The sequence below is a fragment of the Adiantum capillus-veneris genome, chromosome 14 (assembly GCF_014529385.1).
Source record: "Adiantum capillus-veneris isolate H3 chromosome 14, ASM1452938v2, whole genome shotgun sequence".
Taxonomy (NCBI): domain Eukaryota; kingdom Viridiplantae; phylum Streptophyta; class Polypodiopsida; order Polypodiales; family Pteridaceae; genus Adiantum; species Adiantum capillus-veneris.
The window spans coordinates 111,448,918-111,463,897 of NC_140944.1; the positions used below are offsets into that span (position 1 = coordinate 111,448,918).

A 14,980-nucleotide genomic window follows, 5' to 3' on the forward strand; every position below is an offset into this window, starting at 1 on the left:
TGTAATGTTACGTCTATCAATGGACAATCATGCTTGCTAATTGCTACCTACTTTATAGCAACCTTGCATAACCAAGCCACAATCTCAACATTCACTAGCACATCCATGCCACTCCTATTAAGCTTCTCAAAATAGTTGGATATATATAGGCACACAAGAAAATGAACTTAACAGCAGAGAACAATTGAGAGATTACAACTCAAATTGTTGCAAAGCCTTCAACAAAGTGTGTTGTACAGATGCAGGTGGGTGTGCATCCTCCCAAGGCAGAACTTCTCAAGTTTTTTCCATCCCAATCACAGCCTGTCACTGGAAGAACCGGTTATGGTTCAAAATGTAAGGCCTTGCCCCTGGCAAACCAAAAAAGGCTCAAGTATAAATTTGAAAACCCAATAAATCTGAAAGTTTCAAGGTATAATATTATGCCAACACATTTCAGTTCAAAAATGTTATACAAGAGGAGCGTGGCATAATGCTTCACTTTGTTTTTACATGATACAAGGATTCCTTTAAGCCCTCATTTTGCTCATTACTTCTCCAAGAATCGGCTGTATCCTCAAGTAGCTGTGATTCTCTGTAAAGCGAAACTTATAATCGGTGGCTAAGGCCTTTTCAAAGTTTTTTCTACACCAAGACACTCAATATCCACAGCAGTTGCAATTCATTCTGTTTTTCTCCACAAATGACAATTCATTTACAACCATATCTGTTTACAATCATCAAGCCTCAAGTAGAAGGCCCTCTCAAAAGACAAAAATGCAAAAAGACATTTGGCGTACCTTGATGAAATCTCTTTTTACAGAGAATATGTTCACTCACTCCCAGTTAAATTTCATACAACTGTTTAGAGAAGCCCAGCTCAGCCTTGAGCACAAAACGGACATACATTTTCTGCGACAAGCATTATGCCCAGCAGTTATATATTTTTCTGAAGTAGTATGCACCATTCACTTTTGTCAACATCTTCTATCATGTTAAGAAGGCCAACCCACCATTGGCATTGGGAGTCAAAACCTTACAGAGTGCATCATTTGTAGCCTTGCAATACTGTACAATGAATGGGCAGAAAGAATATTCCTGCAATCAATTACTGCAAACCAAAGTTGTACGACAATTCCTGATCATCAGGCTTTCTAATCTATCTTCAATCAGGGGCCGGATTTTGACCTTCGAAAGAGAGCTCATGAAGCTCATTCAAAACCCATTCTTCCCCTGTATGCCCACCTAGTACAACTGCTCTTGTTCCACCACCAACAACACATGTGCTATGACCCCATGCAAACTTCGGTTTCTGGCCAGGAACCTCCAAGACTCTCCAGGTCGGTTTCTCAACACTCAGATCAAGCATAAAAAGTTCGGAAGCTGAATGTAGGCCAGCAATCGAGCCACCAAAAACAACAATACGACCTCCTGGCAAAGCAACATCCACATGATCAAGCCGGGGTGGAGGCACACTGCCCCCCGGTGTAGAACTGCCTGGCATTGAGCTACCGGTAACATACCTCCATCTAGGCTCCTTTTCATTGAGATCAATTTTGAAAACATCACTGGACCTTAATTTCAAAGGCCCACTCTTTGCCAACCCACCAAACATGAGTATTTTCTTATTTCCATACACCGATAAGGAATGACCCAGCCGAGAGGGAGGACTGTAGGTAACTGTGATTTCTCGCCACATAGGCTTCTCCACCTTCAGGTCCAGTAAAAACGTGTCACTTAAGAGAACTCCAGAATCTGCACACCCACCTGAGACCACAAGTGTCGTACCATCTAGGGTGCATGAACTATGCCATGACCTAGGAAGCGGCGGAGCTGCACTTGTCACCTCCCGCCAAGCAGGAAAGGGATCATCTATGTTAAGCACAAAAACATCATTTAGGAGGCCCTCTTTTCCGCAGCCTCCAAAAACAACCAATGAAGAACCATTAAGAGATGAAAGTGTGTGTCCCCACCGTCCAGGAGGAGGAGAGCTCACTGCCACATTTCGCCACGCAGGGTGAGATACACTTAGATCAAGCACAAATGTGTCATTCATAGGCTGCATATTTACACCCTCCCCCCCAAAGAGCACCACTTTATTACCAACAGCACATGCACTAAAGTTGCATCTTGACGGCTCTACAGAACCGCCAACAGTCAGCTTTTTCCAAGCTGATGCTTCCAGGGTAGTTAGCTCTCTTGCAAGCCGGCCCCAGTTCTGTTTGTTTGAGTGCCTCGTGTCTTCCAGTGATGCTACTGTTTCCATGCCCCAAGCATTTTTACAGACCAGCCTCCAGAGATCTTCATTCCTGGTTAACATATAAAATCGAGTGCAGACCATACTAGCTGCAGCTACATCTCTGGGCGCCAACCGGGCCAGGATGTTCAAAATCAAAACTTCATCACTTAACCGTAGCAAACCACAAAAATTTCTACCAGGGCCAAATGATGAAGCTCTGGTTTCCAACTTTCTATCTGTACCTTTCGGTGTTGGAAGACCTAGCGTTGCTTTCCAAGGAGGTCCAGGTAAGGGACCCAAATCAAGTTTCGCTTCAGTAAAGGACTGAATACCAACCACGTGTGTAATGATGCCATCATCTCCAAGAATTGGTGTTAAACATAATTTGTTCCTTAATGGAGTTCCATCTTTTCTGAAATTCAGTAACTCCCCTTGAAATTCCAGCCCCTCAGAAATGCACCTCTTCATCTCAGAAGCAACAGTAGCATCCACCAAGGGATGTCGTCTCTGGGCAAAAGAGCCTCTATACTGCAAAAAACGACTGCAATACAAGGAAACTCTTAGTAAGGTAGTGTAGCAAAAACGAAGCCTAAGAATTTATATACTAACAGTAATCTCAAAAAGAAAACATATGTAGATTCACAACTCCAGAGTTAGGACCAAGTCAAAAAAAGAAGGCTTATAATATAGAGAGGAGAAGTACTTTGTTTCTAAGAGAAGGAATGCTCATCAGTAAATGCAAAATAACGCACATGACCACTTGATGAAAGGTCGTTCAGAGACATTCCAAAGTTGAGAGCAGTACTGAAATCCATACTGTGTGTTATCAAGCCTGTCTCTCTTGAGATGTTTTATAAGAAAACTCCATCAATATCATTTTAAATGGAAAATCTACATAATATGAGAGGCAATCAAATTCATTTTCGATTCACAATGGACAAGAAACTGTCGTTATACGTGTAGACCTCACTCACGACGAAACAAACCCTGCCTCCTACACCTGGCCACTTCACAAGCTAAATACTTTGATACTGCTGTGAAGCCTTTACCATCTCATAAGCCATACTGAACTTTAACTTAAATAAAGACTCTCTCTCTCTCTCTCTCTCTCTCTCTCTCTCTCTCTCTCTCTAGGCCTGGCTGCCTCTGAACTTTGAAGTCTAAACACTTTGGTCCAGCCACTCCATCAGCCGGTTCTCAATGCCAAAACTCAGAAAAGCCTATATACAAGCATCCCATGACCAAGAATGACAAGGATGAACAACCTTGCCTCATCCGCCACACCATCCTCAAAAGGCTGAACGGTGAATACGACATACGTAAATAACCATCTAGGTCCGGGCCATGAGTAACAACAACAATACTCCAACCCCGTAAATAACCACAAGGATCCAGGTCATGAGTAAAACCAGCACTTTTCAAACATTCAATACTCCCCCCGCACATAACCACAAGGGTCCGCGCCATGGGTATATGCAAGCATTCTCAAACATCAATTCTTCTCTTAAGTACTCCACCTGGGAGTAAATCACCGATCATTAAAACCGGTATTAAAAGCAGAGTCAAACAATTCAAATCGGCACCAAGACAGGTTTAAAACAAATACCATCCATTTCAAACAAATTCCAAATAGGGATCACAAAACAAGTTCTCAAACAAAATTGAAAAAACTACTAAATCAAACTGAAAAAGTAATTTTCACATCAATCGAACTCGAAAAGACGATTGGTTTTCCATTTTGACACCTACACCAAATATTAGGGTTAGGTTTCTTCCAGAAATTTGTAGCCGACCGCAACATGGTCCATAAGCTCTTCGACAGACAGTGTTTCTTATAGTGGTGGTGTAGTCCCATGACATAGCAATCACACTGGACCTCCAAGGTTATCAGCTCGAGAAGAGACACCTGTTGAAAGGTGTCCAAAGACAGCAAGTTGTAATCTGCTAGGGTTTCAGTGGCAAGCATTTCAGGGTGCCCCACTTTGCGAGAAGTTGCACTCCAAAGGAAGATGTCAGAAGGCATGTAACATGAGGTAAAAGTTTTCTTGAAAGCTTGCCAAGTCCTTGGAAAGTGGGGCTTGGTAGCTATAGACATCCACCACTGCATGGAACTGCTTCTGAGAAGAGCAGTGGCCCAAAAGATCCACTCCTGTCAATGCGTAGGGTTCGTCTAGAGGAACCCTCTTGCACTTGCAAGTGGTTATGGGTTCTTTATCATTTATGGTTTATGCCCCTTAAGTCATAGCAACGAAGACGGGAGCACGCACAATGCGCGATGGACTAAGGGTGGGAGTGGCTACTCAATCCGGGGCAAGGACACGAAGATACTTCGATAAAAAATTCTCAAAAATTGGAAGCACTATCTTGCTCTGTCTGTTCTTTGATAGGACCGGTATTCTTTTAGAAAAGCACACGTTCTATAGGCAAGCCCTGAAAAAAAGGTGTGATCCTGGAAATTGCAAAATCCATGCAACTGCCCCCCACATCACAAACCCACCATGGACGCCCACTCTAATCAGCAAACAACATATTGTCATCCACACTAACTGTGCATATGAGCAAACCCAAAAACAGTGCCTCAAAGACCCAGGCTCCAAAGTACATCTCTAACAAGTCGGATCATGACCAATGACTGCCGACCAAGTGCCTCAGCCCTACACGCAATCAAGCATGTGCCTATCATCCACATGAAAAAACTTATCTTCCAGATGATTCGGAGGGTCCAGATGCACGACCAAAACTGTCATTGGAAAGCTAGGAGGATGCATTGATCATGCCACACCTTTGATTGGCGAGGACGATGAGGTGGATGTCGGGTTCACAAGAGAAGCCTCCTCCCAAGGAGACTTTGTACTCAATGGACAGAGGGGCGTCACCATCACTCAACCAAGGCCAGAGCCACTCCACAGGATCCTGTCCAACTAAACAAGGGCTTGAGCCTTGCCTTGCCAAATCCACAGTCTCCAAAATGGAGCCTCTTCAACAAAGAAAACAAGGTCGACGCACAATCTTCTCTGGAAAGAGCCAACCACTCTAACAGTCTGGCAATTGGCAATCAGATGCTAATCAGGTAAAACCTCACCTTGAAAGTCCTATCTGATGTGACGTCCATGATGAACAGTCTCGGCAATGCTAAAGACTAGAGTCCCCTGTTGGCCAGTCCATGATGGCCAATCTCGGCAATGCTAAAGACTAGAGTCCCTTGTTGAGTAACAATTGGGTCTCCTAAGATGGATCCTTGATGGGAAGGTAAAGTAGATTGTCCCTCGGTCAAGGCATGCCAATCGGGTGGAATGGCCTCATTAATCTCTCTTATACGAGCAGTTGTTAAAGTTTTGGGATCTCAAGTGAACTGCCCAATATGATCCCCTTATTTAGTTCGGCTTTTAGGTATTTATTTTACTGATTTGACAAAGTCTTGCGTAGGGCAATTTACTGGGATTGCTATATAGGCAACCCCTTGCCTCCATTGTATACACATTCAGATATTCGTTGCCAAGGTTGATTGGTTCAAAAGACTCTTCTCTTCTCTTCTCTTCCCTTCTCTCTCTCTCTCTCTCTCTCTCTCTCTCTCTCTCTCTCTCTCTCTCTCTCTCTCTCTCTCTCTCTCTCTCTCTCTCTCTCTCTCTCTCTCTCTCTCTCTCTCTCTCTCTCTCTACGCTTCCGCATCGTCAACTTTGACATGGTATCAAAGCTTTGTCGCCGTTGAAGGCCTTGGTGAAGGAACTGTCCCGGAGGAGCAAAGAAGAATAGAAGCAGCCTAGGCCCTACAGTATAAACAATCGGTGTCCCATTGACGTACGTGCTGGCATTGTGAAAAGCAATGCTAGCACTGGCACACTGCCTCCTTGCATGGCGTTTCAAGAAGCTCTACAGAAGTCTAGCGTTTTCTGGTTCCCCTTTGAGCATTTTAATATGTTGTCGAATGGGGTGGTGACGAGGGCGAAATCTGGAGCTGCGTTTCGAAACACAAAAATCTACAGAGGGCGTTATCATGGGCAGCTTCGAAAGCAGAGGTTGGAGGCACTGTGGCGCTGCATTTTGAAAAGCCATCGCAGATAGCACCGGTTGACAGTCTGTGGCGCTGCATTCTAAAATGCCAGGAGCGACGACGTCTTGAGAAGCAAGCTTTGCGACGGCCAACGTTTTGAAACTCCCCTAGCGGCTTTGCATGGTATTGCAGCAGAGCAATAGGCTTTTCTTTGCAATGGTTTTTGAAAATGCAGTAGCCTTTGGCAAATCTTGGGCCAAGTTTCACGCCGTTCGCGCGCCGCCTTGCCATCGCAGGAGAAGCCCTTGCCGACCCCATTGATCTTGTCCCCTTCTACCCCTCCGTGCTCAAACACTGCACCAACCCCTATCCCTTTTCTCTTGCTGCGTTTTTAAAAGGCTTTGGGAATAAAAATAGTGGCTTGTAAGAGAGAAGTAGTGTGGGGCACAAGAAGGACAAAGGAGATCATGGTTCAAGGGAGTGGCTTTGAGCCAATCATGTGGCTATTCTTTTGAAGAAGTTTCTTGGTGTTCGGCTTGGCAGCGAGGGAGCGAAGCTATCGGCTTGGGAGACGAAGAGTAGGACAGGATTGGCTTGGGATTAGTGCAAAGGAGTGGATCGGCTTGGTTATATTTACCGCTTGGTTAGTGCAGCCAGCCTTGGAGTGCAAGAAGGTTTCCCCGAATTCCAGATCTTGCAACTTCATCATGGCCCTCCCTTGCTTGAGCGCCCGAGACGACATCGACCAAAACCGACCAAAAGCTATGGATAACGAATCATCAACCATCCATTTAGCGGCCTACAGGAACCCGACAAATTGTTTGGCTCGAGTTTGCGAAGTCAAAAGCAAATGGAGGAGTCACTAGAGAACCGCGGTAAAGGTCAGTTGGACAAGGATAGCAGTACCAATACTCAGTTAGCTGCCTTGGTACCCACGAGGTACGATCACAATCACAATTGTCATGAATGTGACTCAGACGCTTTGTTCAGCTCGAGAGTTTGAAGCCAAAGGCAAAAGCAAGAACTCACAAATAGACAACGAGAAAGGCAAGTTGGACAGAGATTACGGTAATAAAGATTTGGCAAAGGAGATCGACATGGCACACGTGTCGGTGGCCACAGTGGCCTCGACATCAGATTTCTAATCAAATGACAAGTGTCACCACTAGCTTCAGCCAGAGAGAGGCTTGTGAGTGGCAGAGGGAGGCAAGCAATGCTCCCTATAATTTATTTGGACCCTTGTGTTGAAGTTCAAGTTATTGGTGTTTGGACCCGTAGGTCGGAGTTCAATGCACATGCATCTCGCAGGGAACCAATCAGACATCTAAACACTATGGATGAGTGCACCAATCCATTGTTGTTGGTCAAATTTTGGACAAGATGTGTTCCAACAATTCATTATCTTGGAGTTCTATATTTTGGACGTGATGTGTTCACAATTCACGAATGGGGATTATTACACATAGTATGATCTACAGATTAAAGTTTCTACAAAGGCAGCCGATGCTCAAGATGGCATTACTTTCAGGTACAAAGTTGAGGAGAGCAACACCGAGGTGTATCTTGGATGGCCACTACTGGCGTGTCCATGGTAGCTTCTTCATCGACTTGGTCTCACTAATGATGTCCACTATGAGATGCAGAGAGGGTGTTAAAGTTTTGGCATCTCAAGTGAACTACCCAATGTGATCTCATTATTTAGTTTGGCTTTTAGGTACTTATTTTACTTACTCGTCGAAGTCTTAGGTAGGGCAATTTACTGGGATTGCTATATAAGAAACCCCTTGCCTTCATTGTATACACATTGATTCATTGCCAAGGTTAATTGGTTCAAAAGACTCTCTCTCCTCTCTCTCTCTCTCTCTCTCTCTCTCTCTCTCTCTCTCTCTCTCTCTCTCTCTCTCTCTCTCTCTCTCTCTCTCTCGCTCGTGCTCACTCCCCTTGGTCTCTACGCTTCCGCATCGTCAACTGAGAGCAGTAACCCCTCTGCGAATCCCGTAGATTGCTCCAATAACATGTGCCCCAGCTAAGGAGGCATCTGACCAACGACATAAAGAGCTTGTTGGCCTGCCATCCCATCTAGCCCAATCAATGTGAGTCCTCTCTCTTAGCTGACGTCCTTCTGCATCTGTCACATATGCATTCCATACAAGAGGTTGCCTAGCTACCTCCTCAACAAAAGGAGGCTAGTGTCAAATCAAGCAAGATGTAAGTCCTTCCAAATCTGCATAAATAGTGACAAATGGGACGTGTCCAAGGGTGAGAAGCTGTTTTTTAGGCTTGGCCCCTGGAAACAATCCGCGCACTATGAGCTTCACAAGCAGTGCCTTGCTCAGCATCTCTGGATCAATAATCCCCAATCACCCCTCCTCTCTAGGCTTAAATGAGAGTGTCCCAATGTACTCGTGGTCGAGTGTCAATAAAGCCATCCATGCCACCCCACAAAAAGTTGTTTACAAGGCGCATCAATCGCGCCACGATGCCCGAGTGAAGAGTCATGCAGGATGTGGTGAACCACGTTGTTGCAAGAAACACTTAATTCACCACAAGAGCTCTTCCAACCATCGTAAGAGAAGTATCAAAACTTAAAAGATCTACAAGTGTCCTGCCCAATCGGATCTATGGTGTCTATAGTCAAACCATCTTGAGAAAATAAGAAATCCCAAAAACCATCATGAGAGTGACCGGAAGCCTGTCAAAGCATGAACCTGCAACCCAGTGTTGCTAGGTGGCTAAGCTGTGTAAAACTCCAAGAAGGCCAAATGTAGGAATCTATGCCGTAAACGTCCTCCGAAACAAGGAAAGCCAGACTAAGCAGTCTGCACTGTAGAAGCTACTGTAAGCTGCAACAGTCACCGATAGACCGCACGAACCACCACCAATAGTGTCCTGTCAATAGGTAGGGTAATCCAAGATGAGGGGAAAGCCAGACTCAACAGTTTGCGTTGTGAAGGGCCTCTAAGAAGAGGTGTGGTCAGACCAAGCTGTTTGCACCGTAATCATCCTGTAGAAGTAGAAAAGCCAGACTAAGAAGTTTGCGCTGTGAAGATCCTCTGAGAAGAGGAAAGGCCAGACCAATTTGTCTATGTTGTCTTGCTTGTATCTCCTGCCTCCAATCCTCCGTTGTCAACCTAAACAAAATCCGCGCCAACAATGCCACCAAACCGCAACTCGATGTGGCTCTCAATGTGAATGAGCTGAGAGTGGCCTTCTGCCCACGTTGGGGGATAAGGCTATTGTTAGGTTACTGAGGGTGAGTGTAAGCAACTATGAAGGTAGCAATCCAAATGATCAGGAGTGTAGAAGAGCAACTGCACTACGGTCTACCATCCAAGCCAAGCTCCGAGATGTAGTCGCGTAATGATGCGGCATGCCTAATCTCCCGCATCTCACCAATAAACTCTCCAAGAGAGTTCAAAGCACTAAAGTCCCACTCCAGTCTGTAGATCCAGGCAATGAACCTGTTCAAGAAGAGATCCAAGATCCTTTCCCTAAGTCCATGTAGATGCTCATGTGTAAGCAAGTGATCTAACTTATCGAGATCAAGTAGTAAGTATCTGGCCACCCAAGATGGTGGTGTCTTCTCTAGGAATGTCTTCTCTGGGAATGTCGGAATCCCATATGCCATGAGCATGGCCATATCTCGTGTGAACTCCTCTATTGAATGCATAGGTGTGTCCATAGCAAACCACAAGGCACTACGCCTTCTGCAGTGTGCAATTGCCGAATGATGGTTGGAATGGATCTTCCAAGGATCAAGGAATAGGATCTCACGTCGCTGTAGAAGGTACCATCTCCAAAGCTGTAGCAGTCCACAATAACCGCTCAGACAACCACCGGATGGTGTCCTGACGAGCAATGGAGTGATTGACCACACAAGAGGCAAAAATTCAGCCGGCTGTCCGCCCAAAAAACGTTGCAAAGGGTGTTGAAAACGCCGCTGTAATAGAGATTTCAAAGTGCCTGTACACCACCAATCGATAGGGGAGCGTCGCAAAGTGTCAGAGGAGGAGGTTCTCGTATTTCTTAGCCGTCCAAGGACTGAAAACAGAGAAAAAACATCAAGTAACAAGTGCCAGAAAAGTGTCGATTGGGTGTAGATACCAGACAATGGCGTAGATCTGCAAATTCCAGACAGTGTAGAAGACTCCCGTGAGTGCCTTGGCCACTCCTCACAAAACGCAGCAACTTCTGTAAACACAAATTTGTTCCAGAAAACGCTGACAGATCTGATGCCTTGTGTTGCGTTTCTTTGCAAGGAGGGGGCATCAAGAGAGGGAGAAGGTGATCGATGCCTATAGAAGAAAAAACGCAAGGCTGGATTGCAAAAATGCTGAGTTAGGCAAGAACGCTAGGCAGCTAGGTAACTTTCTCACGATGAAAGTCTGCAGAGAAGCTAGCGCTAGGCCTACACTATGCGGTTATGAGGCGTAACCACCACTCCCCACTGGGCTTGCGTAACAAGAGCCGTAACCACCGCTTCCCACTAGGCTCGTGTAACCAAAGAGAACTGAACCTGAGAGAGATGCACGACACACGAGACACGGAGTAGGGAAGTACCCCAAGAGAGCACAAGCCCCAAACCTTGACGCCCCTTTCGGAATTTCTTTATATTGCTTCAACACGTTACAATGCTGACAACACTCCTCTGCACCTCAACACGGTAGGATGCCAGAGAGTGAGACCTGGGCACATATTTAAAGGCCCCTTGGCCATGAAAAGTAGTATACATGATAAGCATCAAACTCAAAAGCATCTAGTCCAGAAGCTGGCGTTGAAAAGCTGGCAGCGCAAAATCCAAATACCCATACAATTGCCACATCAACGCAATTCGTGGAAGTCATAATAGTCTCTAGAGGTTACAATTGATAACCGCACATAAATATGAACACGCTCTACCTAATCATTGCATGCTTAGAGAAACCTAAAATAATGCATGATATGTTTCTTAGTCACACATGTACACATTCAGCTTGTCTTACAAAATTTAATTTGTCATTTTCTCCCTTCGTTAGTAGATACAAATCTTGATATTTGTTAACTGATCAACAGCCCTTATGGTGTCATCACCCCTATCAATAAGAGGTGATCCTGTGAAAAAACAACGCTGATCCATATTCAATCTGAAATTTGAAACAAATGAAAGAGGTTTGCCGCTTTGGTTGCTCAAATTTAGCAGCTCGCATTGCACATAGAAATACAGACATCTGTGAACAATAGATCACTCCTATTGTGACCTTCCTCATAAATAAGGCTTGCTCACAAACTGAAATTGCTCTTCACAAAATTTGAAAAATCAATGCCCTAACATTTTGCACAATTTGCAAATGTAAAAGGTAACTCAATTCTTGAGAAGGGCTAGTTTATGACCAAGATGGCACCCTCAACTTTACAATATGGCACAGAGGTTCGCAATCAAAGACCCTGAAGCAATTCCTTCAAAAAATCTGCTATCAGCAAACAAGGTTGAATCATTCCAGAGGGATAGGCTACCCTATAGAACATCTAATTCAAGGTAGTCTTCTTTGGTATGATCTGAAACTATGATAGTGTCTTATAAAAAAGCTAAAATCTCCATCAGCCAATGACCCATAAGCACACAAACATACATGGTCACAATAGAAGGTTCCATCATCTTTGGGCGGCACTAATTGAATATGGAACATTATAATATCTCGAATGCCACTTGTTGCTAGCTGAACAAATGAAAGAAATGGATAGGAGCTTACCAATTCCTTCCGAGAATCTCTTCAGCTCTATATCCAGTAATAAACTCAAAGACTGTATTTACATAGATGATTGGATGATCTGGCTCCAAAGCATCCGAGACAATGAGCCCGCAAGGACTAGACTGCAGCAGCATCTCCAAACGTTTGCTGGGTCGCCCAGTCTCACAACTGACGAGCAAATCTGCTACTGAGTGATAGCCATGTGCGAAATCTTCTGATTCCTCCATTAGCTCTTCTGAGCTTTCACTATCACTGTCAAACACACCTACTCTCTGCACCATGGCCATGCCTACCCGTGACCGAGCCACTTCTACAGCAAGATGTCTCCAATTCCTGTTGTGGCGGTGGAGAAGAAAGAAGCCCCTTTCTGCAACAAAGAGTCCCTCTTCACCCTCGCAAACCCCTAGCTGAAGGAGCTATACAGGTGCTAGTAAGACCTGGAATGTAACAATGGCGATCTACGTTTGAAAAATACGCAGCGGATCAACCCTAGAGTTGCAGACCATATGCTAGAGAGTGCGTGCAGATAAAGGGCAAAGGGAAGCTCCACGTGTTCAGCTGCTTATTACACTTTTTGCTGTGCCTTTCCTATACAAAATATCTCTTATCATCTCTCGTGTCTCTCTCCCTCACGACTAAGTGACACGGCATGGGAGGGTGGGATCTACGGCTGGGGCATTGTGGGCCGTAGATCTCAGTGGCGGCGCCGAAAGTAATCTAGGGTACCCTAGTTTACTTTTTAATTATAAAAAGCAAACTAGGGTACCCTAGATTACTTTTGGTTGTCGCCCTTGTGTATACGTGTTATAAGTAAATTAGGGTTCCCACGTATCACAACGCGCACATGGCGTAGTGGATAAGGTGTGCGCCTTTCATGGGTGAAGTCACGGGTTCAAAACCCACGCGGGTACCCTAGTTTACTTTCAAAACTCGAGTACCTTAGTTTACTTTCAAAACTCGAGTACCCTAGTTTACTTTCAAAACTCGGGTACCCTAGTTTACTTTTTACAAAAGTAATCTAGGGTACCCGCATTCCAGATCTACGACCCACAATGCTCCAGCCGTAGATCCCACCCTCCCATGCCCGTGCCACTTAGTCCTGAGGCTCTCCCTCTCTCTCTCTCTCTCTCTCTCTCTCTCTCTCTCCTTCCTCTTTTCCTATACAAAATATCTCTAATCATCTCTCCTCTCTCTCTCTTTTGACGGATAGATCTTTGAGGTCTCTTGGGATTGTTCCTACGACTAAACTTCTCTTCGCTCTCTACTCCCCCATTCTTAAGGATACCTACTCACACACACACACCCGAAGGATTAGGCTATGCCCCTCCCCGCCTCACCTCCCCGCCCTCCTCTCTCTTTGCACCCTATGCGCTTCCCCCCTCACAACAGCCCTCGATTAGCAAGTCCCTCTGCAACAGCTCATCTCATCTCAGACAAGCGTGCAGAGAGAGAGAGAGAGAGAGAGAGAGAGAGAGAGAGAGAGAGAGAGAGAGAGAGAGAGCTCCTACCTCTTCCCTCGGCCCCACATACTGACGCCACAGGGGCTTGGCTTTGCAGGTGTCGCAACCAAGCGAGGGACAGAGAGATAGACACCTACTCTCCCACAATAGTAAGAGAGAGAGAGAGAGAGAGAGAGAGAGAGAGAGAGAGAGAAAGATGGCCTCCATGTGGCCTACCCCCTCCTTCCCCTCATCGCACATGCTTCCCTTTCCTCCCTTCCCAAGCTAATAGCATTTTTCCCAGCTAGCACCCTCTACTCGCTCGTTGCAAAATAAACTAGTCTTGCTTGATAGGCCTTTCTATAGAAGTTTGTTGAGAACATTATGTTTAATAAAATTTAGTAGACAAGAAATAGAGGACATTATAACGACAAAAAACGTAATAGACACGAAATTGAACGGCATTATAACTCATGTGTATCAAAAGTGCTATATGCATGCTACCTTGATGACTTGGTCAGTGTCTGCAAAATTGAGAAACTATTCTCGTTCTCCATTTAAAAATACAAAAGGCATTGGCAAAATTGAGAAACTATTCTCGTTCTCCATTTAAAAATACAAAAGGCATTGACAAACTCTAAAAATTGAAGTGTACTCCTAACCTAGTAATCTAGTACTAGTTAGGTCCAAGTATGTAAAGCAGAAGACATTGTTTTGTGTTAACCTACATAAAAACAATGTGAATAATTAAACATTTTTTTAAACAATGAGTCATAGTCAAAGCACTAAACATATACTGCACATCTCACAAAGTGCCATACAAAAGCATGGTGGAGAGTTAGTATTGTGGTCTCCCCAAAAAATTATAAGGAATGGAGTCATGCCCTACCACGTGGTATTCATCAATTGTCCAAGCAAACACATAGGCATGGAGGTTTGGATGTGGATTACGAATATTGCAGTTTAGTCGAGGTTTGGATGTGGATTACGAACTTTGCAGTTTAGTCGAGGTGGAGGTGTGCTTGTCCACTTGAAACATCCACTATAAAATATCTCTTATCATTTCTTGGGCCTCTTCTCTCTCTCTCTCTCTCTCTCTCTCTCTCTCTCTCTCAAGCGCCGAGAGAGAGAGAGAGAGAGAGAGAGAGAGAGAGAGAGAGAGATCCTACCTCTTCCCTTGGCCCCACGTACTGACTCCACAGGGGGCTTGGCTTTGCAGGTGTCGCGACCAAGCGAAAGAGGCATTTTTGTAGATATATATGGTTTCTATGGCATGCACTACAAAAAATAAAATAGAGACAAAAAGACGTAGAATATAAACGAGGAGGAGAGTATTTTTTATATGAGAATACAAATCAAAATAACTAAGGATGTGAAAGTGAAATCATAATTGCAGACAACGTTGAAGAGATCGAGTTTAATTATTTATTTGCAAAGTGTGAGCTTCTTGCCAATGCGTCAGCATATACCCTCAATACTCTTGATCTCTCACACATGACTTGCTTCAAGATCGGCTTTTGCCCGCCATATAGCTTAAAACAAAAATGGCCTATGAACTTTGAGAATAGCGGAATTAAGAGAACTAGAGTGAGCATTTTTATGA

The 14,980-nt window shown here is 44.7% G+C and overlaps 1 protein-coding gene across 1 annotated transcript; it reads right to left on the minus strand.

Annotated features, from left to right (window-relative positions):
- Positions 1-951: 951 nt before the first annotated feature.
- On the minus strand, positions 952-12,400 carry LOC147442942 (adagio protein 1-like). Its single transcript, XM_086528922.1, has 2 exons — positions 11,939-12,400; positions 952-2,759 (listed from the first exon to the last, which is right to left on the minus strand). Exons 1-2 carry the CDS (start codon positions 12,223-12,225, stop codon positions 1,145-1,147), a joined length of 1,902 nt encoding a protein of 633 aa, XP_086385048.1. The 5' UTR covers positions 12,226-12,400; the 3' UTR covers positions 952-1,144.
- Positions 12,401-14,980: the final 2,580 nt, after the last annotated feature.

Bases quoted from the DNA above. Each gene is read 5' to 3' on its own strand.
- LOC147442942 (XM_086528922.1), bottom strand. From the start codon at position 12,225: ATGGCCATGGTGCAGAGAGTAGGTGTGTTTGACAGTGATAGTGAAAGC. The intron at 2,760-11,938 runs GTAAGCTCCTAT...CTTGTATTGCAG, and splicing joins GAGATTCTCGGAAGGAATTG to TCGTTTTTTGCAGTATAGAG.